The sequence below is a fragment of the Carassius auratus genome, unplaced genomic scaffold, assembly GCF_003368295.1.
Source record: "Carassius auratus strain Wakin unplaced genomic scaffold, ASM336829v1 scaf_tig00041632, whole genome shotgun sequence".
In the NCBI taxonomy this organism is placed as follows: domain Eukaryota; kingdom Metazoa; phylum Chordata; class Actinopteri; order Cypriniformes; family Cyprinidae; genus Carassius; species Carassius auratus.
In genome coordinates this window covers 25,149-39,393 of record NW_020526660.1, presented here as the reverse complement: position 1 = coordinate 39,393, position 14,245 = coordinate 25,149, and the positions used below count along the sequence as shown (strand labels likewise).

The window sequence follows — 14,245 nt, the reverse complement described above, 5'->3', positions numbered from 1 at the left end:
GATTCCCTGTGGCACCTGCAGCATCTGACAACAAATCTCACTTTATCATAGAACACACACACACACACACACACACAATCATTTCCATCTTCGTATCACTGCATGTATCTCCAAAGATACTGAATAAGTGAAGCTCTTCATGAAATGTAAAAGAAATGATTCATAATTGATTTGAAGGCATTTCCATATTCAGCCTCCTCCGCCTCAGAATCAGGTCTGACTGTGTGACGAGCTTCATACAGCGACACCTGCTCAAATCACACCTGAACATGCTTCCCTTTGACTCAAGAAATGATTCGTTTGTGCTCCGTGTTTCACTGAACTGTTAAATGACAATCTGTGAGAGAGAAATGAGACAGAATCAAACGACAGAACACAACTACATATGTCTTTACTTGCAGTTACCAATGTATATATATATATATATATATATATATATATATATATATATATATATATATGTACACACACGTTTTTTTAATTGCATGGAAAAACAGTATCGCTTAGATCTTAGTGCTGCGTTCGACACCATAGATCATGACATACTCATAGATCAATTACAAAACTATACAGGTATTCAAGGGCAGGCTCTAAGATGGTTTAGATCCTAACTGTCCGGTCGCTACCATTTTGTTTATTTAAATGGGCAGTCACTCATTTATCACCAGTAAAATATGGAGTGCCACAAGGATCTGTCCTAGGTCCTCTGCTATTTTCAATATACATGTTGCCCCTCAGTAATTTTATAAGATAATATGGGATTAGTTTCCACTGTTATGATTATTATACTCAACTACTGTATATACAAACCCGATTTCAAAAAGTTGGGACACTGTACAAATTGTGAGTAAAAAAGGAATAGAATAATTTACAAATCTCATAAACTTATATTTTATTCACAATATAATATAGATAACATATCAAATGTTGAAATGAGACATTTTTAAATGCCATGCCAAATATTGGCTCATTCTGGATTTCATGAAAGCTACACATTCCAAAAAGTTGGAACAGGTTGCAATTCGAGGCCGGAAAAGTTAAATGCACACACAGGTGCTGGTCATATAATTAGAATATCATCAAAAAGTTTATTTATTTCACTAATTCCATTAAAAAAGTGAAACTTCTATGTTATACTCATTCATTACACACAGACTGATATATTTCAAATGTTTATTTCTTGTAATTTTGATGATTATAACTGACAACTAAGGAAAATCCCAAATTCAGTATCTCAGAAAATTAGAATATAAGTTAAGACCAATACAAAGAAAGGATTTTTAGAAGTCTTTGCCAACTAAAAATTATGAACATGAAAAGTGGTTCTTGAAGCACTGACTCCAGCTGCAGTCCACTCTTTGTGAATCTCCCCCACATTTCTGAATGGGTTTTGTTTCACAATCCTCTCCAGGGTGCGGTTATCTCTATTGCTTGTACACTTTTTTCTACCACATCTTTTCCTTCCCTTCGCCTCTCTATTAATGTGCTTGGACAGCTCAGTTCACAACACTGCAGTGACGCTGCTGACGTGTTTTCTGGTGCTCCCAATAACAAAGATAACAAATCAGCAGCGCTCACAACAGACCTGGAAGAGAAGACAATGCTGAATAAAGTCGTCGTTTTTGCTATTTTTGGACCAAAATGTATTTTCGATGCTTCAACAATCTCTAACAGACCCCCTGATGTCACATGGACTACTTTGATGATGTGTTTCTTACCTTTCTGGACATGGACAGTAGACCGTACACACAGCTTCAATGGAGGGACTGAGAGCTCTCGGACTAAATCTAAAATATCTTAAACTGTGTTCAGAAGATAAACGGAGGTTTCACAGGTTTGGAACGACATGAGGGTGAGTTATTAATGACATAATTTTCATTTTTGGATGAACTTACCCCTTCACTGGTTTGCACTATCTGCCATGTGTTGCTTTACTTAACTTCATTTATTTAACTTTTTTTTTTTTTTTTTACATGCGCTTATTTGTATAGTTGTATTTAATATTTAATCTATATCTATCTTTATTTTTATGCTCTACTGTTAGTCTTATCTGTATGCACCAAGGGTCTGAGTAATGCAATTTCAATTATTTGTATGTATGTGCTGTACATGTGGAAGAACTGACAATAGAAGTCTATTTAACAACTGATAGGAAACATCCTTTTTTATGTATTGCACATGAGCAAACACTCTTTTAAAAAAATACTTGAAAATATAAATGCAGACATCAAACACTCTACGTGATGGACGTGTGCTATAAAGCCCAGAGGGGAATCTCTAGGGAGCCCGTGCCAAATTAGTCTTTTAACATCACGACTCTATAATTAGCACAGATCACGACTTCTAGAAAACACCTGAAAGAATGACTTTGATTCTGAAAGCATCCTACTCGTGCTTATCAAGAGTTCATGTGTGATGCAAGATCAAGCAGTCTTTGCAATGTTATTGCAATAGCAATTGCATCAAATATAACACCAAGATTTCTGACCGAAGTTGATGGGGTAATTGTAGAAGATCCTAGCTGTATGGAGAAATCATGCTGTAGAGCTGGAGTGGCATGGAAGACAAGAAGCTCAGTCTTTGCCAGGTTGAGCTGTAAGTGATATTCTTTCATCCATGCCGAGATGTCCACCAGGCAGCCTGAGATCTGTGCAGCTACCGTTAGATCATCTGGTTGAAATGAAGGATAGAGCTGTGTGTCATCAGTATAACAATGGTAGGAGAAGCCATGTGCCTGTATGATGGGACCCAGTGATGTCGTTTATATGGAGAAGAAGAAGAGGAGGGGTCCCAGAACTGATCCCTGAGGAACCCCAGTGACAAGTTGTTGGCTTTGGATACCAAGCCACCCTGAAAGACCTGAGAGACACAGGTCTGCAGCTATCTGTAAGTGATGTGTTTAATGTACACAGGTGTCTGTGAGGAGAGATGTGTTGATGATGTGTGTGTGAGTGCTAGTAAAAGACTAGGAGAGATTGCTTGGAGGAGATGTGAGGGGATTGTGTCTAGATGTTGTAGGATGGCTGGAGAGGAGAAGTTTGGATACCTCTGCTTCAGTGAGGGGACAAAAGGAAAGGATGGGAGTTTTAGCAGTGTGTGTGGAGATGAGAACTGACTACTGATCGTTGTGGTCTGTCTGTGAAGAATGTGGCGAAATCATCAGCTGTTATACATACATATATACTGTATGAATATATATAATTGAAATATTTAAATATATTTTTAAGAGCAATTTAAAATACATATACATTCACAAATGCCACATTTGAAAAAAGACGTTTTTTTACAATACGTGTGTACATAGAACACAATAATCACATAACTGAATAAAAATCAACAAGGAACATGCTAAAAATAAATATAAAACATTATAATCTCTGGTGAGCTAGAAGTCTACATTAAACGTAGGCTACTGTAGGATTGGAAATGTATTTTCTTGTCCCTGAAATGTATTTTAAAATATATTTGATTTATTAAGGTTGCAACTAAATATATTTTCAGTTAAAAAAAAAAAAAACTTCACTGTTTACAACATATATATTAGCATATTTAAAATATATTTTGGCCAGACAGAACAAACTGCTTCATCATTCTGAGTGTTTAACTGTGTCTCCACAGGGCAAATGAGTGTGTGTGTGTGTGTGTGAACAAATGTCCTCACTGTGAGTCCGTTATTGATGATGATCACCACGCTCCGGGCTCGTCCGGCTGTGTGTCATGTCCAAGCGGAGAGGAGATCATCTTCAGACAGAGAAAGTCAACAGGAAGTCCAGCGTTCACTTTCTTCAGATGTATTTCTACTTCCTCCGCAGTCTGAGAAATGAGCAACGGTCTGATTGCAGCTGTTTAATATGCAATAACTCCATCGGCTCCGAGGGTCAGAGGAGGCAGATGCTCATGAATAAAGACAGAGTTAAAGATGCGTGAACTTATTAATTACAAGTTTGAAATCCTTTCCTGCTTTACAAGGTTATTGTGTGTTTGTGTTTTCCGCTCGGACAGACCTGTCACCCTGAGATGTGTTTGTCCTCCAGGTGGCCGAGCACACACACACACACACACACCTGTTTCCTCTGGACCTGATGTGTAACTTGTGCCACTGCAGCTGAAAGTGTTGTGAAACCTCCTGCCCTCATCAGTTCTGTGACCTTTGACCTTTTCATTCGGATCCACATGTATCTGACAGCACAGACCTCACCTGGCCTGAACAGTGCACTCTTATCTTCCAGTGTTTAAACTGTTTAACTGATGCAACATTAAACTTATTTCCCCGTTGATGTATTAGTTTCAGTTGGTTCTTCACAGGACTCTGAATCTGGACTCCATCAGTGCTCCTGACCACGTCCAGATCCTCTGTTTAAATTAAAGAGCAGTTTAATTCCAGCTCATTAGATCAGAGCCGGACACTTGAACACTGTCTGTTTGACCAGAGATCAGACCTGAGACACCTGCTCCACAGCGCTCCGATGCTGGACTGAAGGAGTTGGTCACCGCTCTCAATCCCATCAGAACATTAGGATCATATAAACCACACAGATGTCACTAGAATAGAATTGTATTTTTATATTTCCTTATATTTCAGCTTCTTCATGTTTGTAGTTTTTGTGAGTCCCAGAAGTGTGTGATGACTGCCACCCAGTGACTGATCTGAGAACAGCAGGAAACACCTGATGATGACGGGTTAGGAGCATCTACTGCTTCCTCTGCATTAGACTCCGTCTGTCATTAACAGCACACAAGAAGAGAAACCAGACGTTCCTTTAAGAGAAAACTAATGGATTTATTACAAACTATAACAGACATTTCAAAGTGCAGCACGAACAGACGAGACAAACATTCACATACAAACACATTTACAACTGCTCAATACAGCACCAAACAAAAACATAATTCAAGTAATGAAGTAATGTCACATGTGCTGATGGCGGTCAGCGAGAGTCAGGGGCGGAGGATTTTTAGCAGCACTGCACAACAGTTCATGTGCTTATCGTCGTCTAACTAGAACCAGAAGTAGATAAATATCACACGTGCTTTTTAAGACAGCATGTGACAACAGCGGGAAACTGTGTTCATGCAGTGTGCGCAGGTCAAAAGAGTAAATCTGATCAGAAGCTCGTGACAAACGCGCTTATAAACCCGATCACTTTATATAGCGTTCATGTAAACACTACGTTCAGATTCACCGATCAGAACGAATTCACTCCAATGGAGGCAAAACTGTCCATGTAAACATACCTAGAGATGTGATGTCAGCGCTGGCTCAAGTCCACAAAATGTCTGTCTATATGGACGGGGTCTCACTCTGGTGGGCGGGGTCTCGAGCGATGTGGGCGGGGTCTCGTGCGCCGGTGGGCGGGGTCTCACGCTGCTGGGCGGGGTCTCGTGCGCTGACGGATCGACGTGCATCACAGTGAGACCTCAGCGACGTCACTCAGGAGGATCTGTGTGTGTGATTCTCCGCTCTGATATCCCTGCAGGATCTTCTCCAGCTCTTCTAAACACGGCCCGATCACGTGACTCGACACCGGAGCCATTTTGAACCTGCGGGGAACAAAAACAACCATCAGAAGCACTGAAAGCATTATTTAAAAGGCACATTTTACATCGCTCCTGCAGTGCGTGTGTGTGGGGGGGGGTGTGTGCGTGTGTGTGCAGGTGTGTACACGTGCATGTGTGCATTCGTGTGTGTGTGTGAGTGCGCGTGTGTGTGTGTTTGCTGGAGTGTGTGTGTGTGTTTGCTGGAGTGTGTGTGTGCTGGAGTGTGTGTGTGTGTGTGTTTGCTGGGGTGTGTGTGTGTGTGCTGGAGTGTGTGTGAGTGTTTGCTGGAGTGTGTGTGTGCTGGAGTGTGTGTGTGTGCTGGAGTGTGTGAGAGTGTGCTGGAGTGTGTGTGTGTGTGTTTGCTGGAGTGTGTGTGTGTGTGTTTGCTGGGGTGTGTGTGTGTGTGTTTGCTGGAGTGTGTGTGTGTGTGTGTGTGTGCTGGAGTGTGTGTGAGTGTGTTTGCTGGAGTGTTTGCTCACCTGCGCAGCAGTTCTCGAGCTCTGCGTGCGCTGGGTCTGTGTTTCCTCAGCGCCGCGGTACAGAACGCTGCTAGCGTGTTGTAGCAGTGCTCCTGCAGTGCATTATGGGAGCTGGTCTCCCACTGCGGGAGCTCGCTGGCGTAGCGACACGCCGTCTGAACGAACTCCAGCAGCTTCTCCCACTGAGCTTCCTGCAGCAGCAGACGGCCTCCGTCCTGACACGAGCGCTGCACACACACACACACACACACACTCATTACATCACAGTCGTCTTGTGTACGTGTCATCGGTCATCAGTCTGTAGTCCAGTACAGCGCTAGCAACACCAAACACATGGGTTTGATTCCCAGAGAAGCGATGAACTAAACAAATCTTGCTCAGTTATAATTCTGTGAATATCTGTTAAACTGTAGTTTATTTCTGTGATGCGCAGCTGAATATTTTTGTAGAAACTGTGATACACTACAAATGAAACGTTTGGAGAACAAAAAATGTACACTTTTATTCATTAAGGATAGATTAAATAGATCAAAAGTGACAGTAAAGACATTTCTAATGTTATAAAAGATTTCTTTTTCAAATAAATGCTGTTCTTCTGAACTTTGTTCATCTGTGAATCCTGAAAAATAAAATGTTTCAGTTTCCACAGAAATATTGAGCAGCACAACTGTGTTCAACACTGATAATAATCAGAAATGTTTCTTGAGCAGTAAATCATCATATTATTCTGATTTCTGAAGATCATGTGACACTGAAGACTGGAGGAATGATGCTGAAAATACAGCGGAGCATCACAGAAATACATTACACTTTAACACACATTCACACAGAACACAGATATTTTACACTGGAATAATATTTTATGATTTTTAACTCTATTTTTGGTCAAATAAATGCAGTCTTGAGCAGAAGAGCGTAACGGTGGTGTGTTCTCACCCTGAAGGCCATCAGCTGAGGCCGGGCTTTCCTGAAGCAGTGTGCGTCTCTGTTGGAGCCCAGACGGGAGTATGGGATGGATCTGTACACGCTGCTCTTCTTCTGATGCAGATCCTCCAGTAAGAGCCTGAGGTCAGAGGTCAGCGAGACGGACGCCATCTGAACGGACTGAGAGCACGGAAGACAGGGTCATGGGGTGCTAGTGTAACACACACACACACACACACACACAGAGACACACTCACACACACACTCACACACACACACACACACACTGACACACACACACCTGCTCGGCCAGCAGAAGACTTCTGAGCAGGTGTCTGGAGACGGACGTCACACACGTGTCCAAACGGCCTGGAGTCCGGCGTCTCTCTCGACCTGCGTCCACTTCAGACACGGAGGAGTGTTTGAGAGTCCTGACGTCACGACACACACACACACACGCGTGTCCCCGTCTCCCGTGTCTCGCTCCGCCGGACAGCACATCCATGTAGGATCTCCTCAGACGTCCTGCGGGAGGAAGAGGAGTAATGAAGCTTGAGATGAAGGACAGCGATGAGGAGAAATACAGCAGTGGACACACAAGACCTTCATCATCATCCTCATCTTCATCATGATGATGGTCAGCTTCATCTCGAGAGCTTGCTGTGGTTTAAGACTGGATTTAATTCTGCTCTGTATGTCTATGAAGCGCTGCAGAAATAACCTCCAGGACATTCCTCGGTGTTAGAAGACTTCCACGACTATAACCAAACTAACATCAACACTTCGTTTTCTGACCTCAAGCATTAAAGATCTTTCATGATTTACGGCTTCGTTTCAGATTTAGACATCTTTTACTCTCAGCCCCAAAACTGAATTGGTTTAAAAAGGACTTGGTTATAAACACACATGCTAACAAACATAACATTTATCAATGTTTTATATCCTTCTTATAGGACTTAAGATAAAAACAGACAGATAGTGTGTCTATGGTATCTTTATGTTTGTAAAATATATATATACAAATATAAAGACAATTTTATTGCTTTAGACGGATGGTAATCAGCAAAAAATGTTTTCAATCTTGATTGTCTTCACTGTTTTTTAGTTGAATACGGTCACGCATCTGAAGGGATGTTTTCAGCACGGTTTCTCTCTTATCCTCCTTCTTTCTGGATCTAAACAACATCAACAATATTTTTTATATATAAATTGATAAATGAAGTAAATAACCCTATCTCAAGTTGTGTTTCCTGTAGTGTAGAACATATATAAGATTATTCTATATACTTATGAGCTTGGGTTGAGCCTGAAAATATGAACAAGTGTGATGCTACTAAACATGTTCTGCAGCACTATAAAAGAGACCTGAGTGACGTCATTTCTGATAAATTATGTCACACATGAGTGGATCATTAACTTATTGGCGTAGAATAGTTAGTGTTAGAGTCTACGCTGAGGGACTTCAAAGTCTCTTGAGTTTATATATATATATAAAAGAATAAGAAAAACACAAATAAATGCTCACGTTATTGACAAAAAATAGACACTGCACATTTAACGTTAGTTAATAATTTTCTCAGAGATATGACAAAATGCTTGGTGTATGATTGATGTAAGACGTTATTTTAGGCTAAAACTTACTTAAATGCGATTCTTATTTTTTTATCCATTATAATGGGGTTACCAAGAAAAAAAGCTTAATTTTAGTGAAACACCACTTTTAAAAATCTGAGGGACTGAAATATTACCGAACCCCAGCAGCGACCGATTTAATAATTTCAGCACTGAGACCCTGAAGTTGATGAACGATGATGATGATGATGATGATGATGATGTCCTCACCTGTGATCTTGGCCTGTGGTTCTGGGATCTCCATTAAAACTGATCTCTGATCAGAATCATCTGCCATTTTAAACTCTTTCTTCTCTTCCTGCACGAAACGCGCGATAAACTCTCAGTTTTTCAGCGTGAAACTAAAATAACCTTTGGGATCGCGACTCAAAACACCGATGAAAACTAAAGAAAGAAAAAATCTGAAGAACATTAATAAAACAAATAATTAAACAGCGATGAAGCGCGGAGGAAAGTTTCTGTTTGGCGCCGAGAGCGCGCGCTCTGCACTCATTCATCCGCCAGACCCCGCCCACAACATTTAGCGCGCAGGCGGGCTTCCGTTCGTGCGCTCTGATTGGCTCTATGATGCGAGGCGACAATCTGATTGGTCTGACGTCAGTGCTGTGCCGTAGAAGCTCAGGATCGACTAAACTATGAGTTTAGGCTTTCATTTGAGTTTAAATTCATTTGAACTCTACCTCCATTTAAAGTCAGGGGGCCAAATAATGATTTAATGTTATCACAATCAATAATTGTGTTTTAAACTCATGAGCAAGATATAAAAGGTATTTTATTAACATCCAGATATCATACATCAAAAATACTTAATGCTTCAAAACCATAACAGCGGTAACTACCAATTTAATGAGTGCAATAATCACATTTTGTCAAAAGAAAAAGAGTGAGAGCAAAGTTCAGCACCATGAAGTGAAAGATGAGGGTTTTTAATCACAGTGTCTTTGTACTTCTGAACACGGCTGGATATAGAGTCTCGTTACAGCACCAAAAGTGATCAAATAAAGCTAAACACAATAAACAGAACGGCTCAGGCATGTGGACGCTTCGCTCATGATTTGGTTGGCTGGTTCAGGTTCAGGCTGTTAGACACACATTTCCCAGAGTTCAGTGGGGTTTGGACGGCGCTGTTTGATCCTTTGGGTTTGGGAATCCTGGTGGGTCCAGGACGCCGGAATGATTCCAGAGGCATCTGTCAGGAGCCAAAGAGAAAGACTCTCAGTTTAGGACATGAACACACACAGCATTCCTCTTGGATTCAAGAAGTGTCTCAGCTACTGATGAACATTTCTGAATTATCATTCAGTGGGTTATTTAACCATATATTACTGCGTCTTTGGAAGGCTTTTGTCTTTCAAACACATTAAAATGTTATTATTTCTTATATATATGTAATGCAGGAATTCTCAACGTTTTGTCATCTTTCACCTAATATATTTACTCGAAGAACCCCAGATATCTTAACATAAATATTTTAATAATTACGCATCACATTTCTGTGTTGGTGGTTCACTGATGTTGGTCAATGATCACATCACATGCAGGTAAACAAACAACATATTGCATTTTTTAGTAGGTGTTTTATTTTGATTGATGTCATTTTAAAATGACTTTTTTTCTGATTTAATTCATTATTAGCTTTATATTAAATTCATGAACCCCAGTTTGGAAAACCTTGATGTAATGTTATGTTTAATACACTTTATGTTGTTAATTTCAATGAATGTAACAGTATATTCAGAAATCTACCCAGCTCTGGCAGTTACAAATACAGATTATACAGATTATACTAGTTGTGTAAAAATAGAAAATCTCTATTGCCAAAGACAAAAATAAATTAAAATATGTGAGAAATGTAATAATTTAATTTTCCATCTATTTTTATTGTGGTATTTATATTGTGTGAGGGGTCAATTTGACCCACATATTTTTTGTTCAAAATAAGATTCACAAATAAAAAATAAATATAAAATTTGAACTTTCACTTTCTTTTTGTAACAATATTGTCTTTTTCTCAAACCCTGTAACTGGGTTTCTCTCGTTTCTTTCCAGTGCTGCAAGAGTTGAGAGATACAAAAAAATAACATCCGAAAACAACCTTGAATAGGCAAGTCTCGAATATTATGTATTTAATATTTTGGTGTTTGACAAGCTATAAAAACAGTTTCTTTAATGTTTTTCAAAATGTTGATTTTTGGCAAATAGCTTTGCATGTACATTCTTGACCCCGAATTAGAAATATTCACCAAATTTCAAGACGAAATCTAAAGTTCACCCAGTATTTGGGACCGGTTTAGACAGATGTGTATGGTGCTGAGGGGACCAGAAGGTGGCGCTCTCAAACACCGATCAGCTCCAGTGCACAACGACACACCAGACTTCATGCTCTCACACAAACATGCCCTTATCTGCAAAACATAATCAAGAAGGCTTCGAAAAAATGGTTTACTTGTCATAATTTTTTCACCTATAAAGAAAAATCGAATTGGTTATAGCTGAGAAACTCTGACATGAGTCTGTGCAGAGAGAATGATGAATATGTCGATGTGAGATGTATTTTTGTTTGGATCAGTTATTCAGAAAGATAGAGAGAGAGACAGGAGTCTTAGTGCAGACAGACGAGTGTTTCTGCAGTCGTCTCCTGAGGTTTGTGTGACGGATCTATTTCAGCTCGATCAGCACTAATGCTCTTCCAGAGAGTGACGTCAGCGCAGGAGAGTCGAGGAAGTACGTCACAGTCTCCCTCTGCTGCACAGCTGCTAATGCATTTCTATACAGTTTACAATCATATGTACTGATAACGTTTGGCTTACGTTCCTATTCAGTGATGAACATTTCTACATGTTCTCTAGTTTACTTAATGTATGAAAAATGTGTTTTCTTGGTTAATGTTGCAACATTAAGTTAAACGTTACGTTTTCAGACATTATGGGAACGTTACTTTTGAATGTTTCAGAAAAAAATTAAATAACTGATGTATAAATAATGTTTTTATTTGAAGAACGTTCAGATAACTTTGAATGAACGTTCCATTAATGTTACTGGAAGAGCGTTTGTTCATAACCCTATGTCAGAATCTTCTGCAGTGGATTTGGAGATGTTTCTCAGCCTCCAGAATCTGCAGAGAACTTTCTAAATGAGCTCTCCAAAACCAAACCAACTGCAGATTTGCGTCACACATGAAAAATGTTCAAATGTGTGTCACGCTGTGCTCTCGGCTCGAGTAATGCAGAAGAAACCCTTGCGGATGGAGTCAGAGGGCATGTAGATGCACATAATGACCGCTAATTAAAAGTGTGGTACGAGCAGGAGCTTCCAGAGACGAGCTGCTGTCACCATGGAAACTAAACAAGGCTTTTGTTTGGGCTTCAGAGGACCGCTGAGAGAACCGCCTCCAAACAATCCTTTTCTTCTGAAGGAACTCTCAGAAACATTTTATTAACGTTATATAACGTTGAAGGCTTCCCGTCACACATGCTGCTACATCTGAGATGCTTTACCAAGTAACTCTTCTGATTCATCATTAATCAAAGCCTAAACTAACCTAAACTTGGTCTCACACTTCAGCTAATAATCAGCTGAATCAACTTTAAGGGCAGTAAGCCACCCTGGGTAATCGTGTGTCTGGTTAGGTCTGTGTTTAAATATCCTATCAGTCATCATCAAATCACACGAAAAGCATCTCAAATGAGGAAATGATTCCTTCAGTCCCATCGGGCACAACATGTCATTTGTGTTTCTTGGTAACGAGGTTCACGTCATCTCTAGTGCACATACTGCATCGATTCAAGCTAAACGAGTGTGTGTGTGTGTGTTTGAGTGTGATTCACTAACGGGGCTGATGAGACATCGTCTCACTTCATAATCACAGCTGTTCCCAAGCCCTCCATGAACAGCAGTTTGTTTAGCCAGACAACCAGAGGATACACACTCCAGACGGCACCAATTCCAGCCTAAATCAATTTAAAGGGATACTTCACCCAAAAAGGACAATTTTATGTTTATCTGCTTATCCCCAGGGCATCCAAGATGTAAGTGACTTTGTTTCTCCAGTAGAACGCAAACTGAGATTTTTAGCTCAAAACTTTGCAGTCTGTCAGTCATACAATGTAAGTGAATGGGAATCACAGCTTTGACAGCCAAAAAACAAAAATTAAACCCTGCGGCTCGTGACGATACATTGATGTGTAAAGACATGAAACAATCAGTCTGCAGTGAATCAGATGTAATGTAAAACTATATAAATACTGTTTAATTTCTTTCCTGAACTGTCTTGAATGCGTTTGCATATTCTTCTTCTTGCTTTACAGCGGATCGCAGACTTATAAGTGCATTACCGCCACCTATTTCTCAAATGGACCATTGGATTATCAGTCTGCGATCTGCCATAAAGCAAGAAGAAGAAGAAGACACAAACAAGCTCGGGACGGTTCAGACATTGCAGTGAATCAGAGGTATAAAAATAAATACCAAATATAAAGACTATCCGAGACCGATCGTGTCATGTCTTTGGACATCAATGAATCGTCACGAGCCGCAGGGTTTAATTTGTTTTGGTTTGTGTAACTATTTATGTATTTATTACTCTCAAAGCCATGATTCCCATTCACTTAATTACATGATGACGTTTTTAGTTAAAAAATCTCTGTTTGTTTTCTACTGAAGAAACAAAGGCACTTACATCTTTGATGCCCTGGGGATAAGCAGATAAACATCACATTTCCATTTTTGGGTGATCTATCCCTTTAATGTTTCATACAGTCCATGTTCATGAGTGCTCATTCACTCATGTGCTCCGATTTATTAAAAAGACTGTATGTATACGATGCTGTAATGTTACTGTGTTTGATGGTTATTTATTTTTAATACACTACTGCCAAAAACTTTTCATTTTTTTTGACCAGTGCATGCAAACTCATCAAATTAATGTTTTAACTTGAACACACAGCAGAGCTTTAATTTTTCTTTTCTTTGGAGTCAAATCTCATGCAGCGGTGAACGGTCATGCAGACAGTGATGTTTTTCATGATATCATGAAAGAAGTGTGAAAGATGATGGTGGTGTTTTGGACCGGGCCAGTAAATATGACATCAGACAATAAATCGAACTCATGCAGATGTGTTCTCCTCTTCTTAACTGATGATCATAAAGTGAGGTTTACCTCACAATTTCATATAATATGAGCTGATTCAGTTAATTTGCCCCAGAAACGTAATACTATGTCTTATTAGTGGTTGAATGTTTTCTATTAAAATGTTTTTCTACAAATAAATCATGCAGTATTACATCATAAACATCTCTTTGCTTTAATGTGCATGTGTTTCTCACTACCTAAAATAATATTAGATTAAGCTAATTTTAATATTCTCATTTTAATTATTAACAGAAAAAAAGTGAGTGGAAAATGGAAAATAAACCCAAAATGCAATTGTACATCAATCAGTGAACTTTAATGGTACAGGATTAATTGCTATCTAGCAAAAACAGTGTGCACTTAACCTCAAAGTGAAGTGAAAAAGCACAAGAGCTTGTTTTCTCGTTATGTGTTGTTTTCTCTGCTTTCGTTTTACATATCATGCACATAAACATCTCATTATTAATCAAACAGAAACCCACAAATCAAACCAACACAAGAAACTACAGTTGCACTGGTTAGCCGCTACTGCGGTCAGATC

General features: G+C 39.6%; 2 protein-coding genes across 4 annotated transcripts in view; both read right to left on the bottom strand.

Moving 5' to 3' along the window:
• Positions 1–2,229: 2,229 nt before the first annotated feature.
• LOC113085453 (uncharacterized) lies at positions 2,230–9,076 on the bottom strand. Of its 2 annotated transcripts, XR_003284280.1 has the most exons (6): positions 8,784–9,076; positions 7,243–7,466; positions 6,954–7,121; positions 6,018–6,244; positions 5,236–5,541; positions 2,230–4,719 (listed from the first exon to the last, which is right to left on the bottom strand). XR_003284280.1 is itself a non-coding variant. In XM_026255139.1 (5 exons), exons 1-5 carry the CDS (start codon positions 8,848–8,850, stop codon positions 5,406–5,408), a joined length of 822 nt encoding a protein of 273 aa, XP_026110924.1. In that variant the 5' UTR covers positions 8,851–9,076; the 3' UTR covers positions 4,760–5,405. The 2 variants fall into 2 exon arrangements, 1 of the variants encoding a protein (XP_026110924.1); XM_026255139.1 differs by lacking the exon at positions 2,230–4,719 and having other exon boundaries at positions 4,760–5,541.
• Positions 9,077–9,327: 251 nt separating this feature from the next.
• LOC113085454 (filamin A-interacting protein 1-like) overlaps positions 9,328–14,245 on the bottom strand; it is a 28,791-nt gene continuing 23,873 nt past the window's right edge. For both annotated transcript variants that reach the window (XM_026255140.1, XM_026255141.1), the window contains one exon: positions 9,328–9,762. In XM_026255140.1, coding sequence (XP_026110925.1) covers positions 9,622–9,762 — 141 coding nt within the window. In that variant the 3' untranslated portion in view covers positions 9,328–9,621. The remainder of the gene's footprint in view (positions 9,763–14,245) is intronic.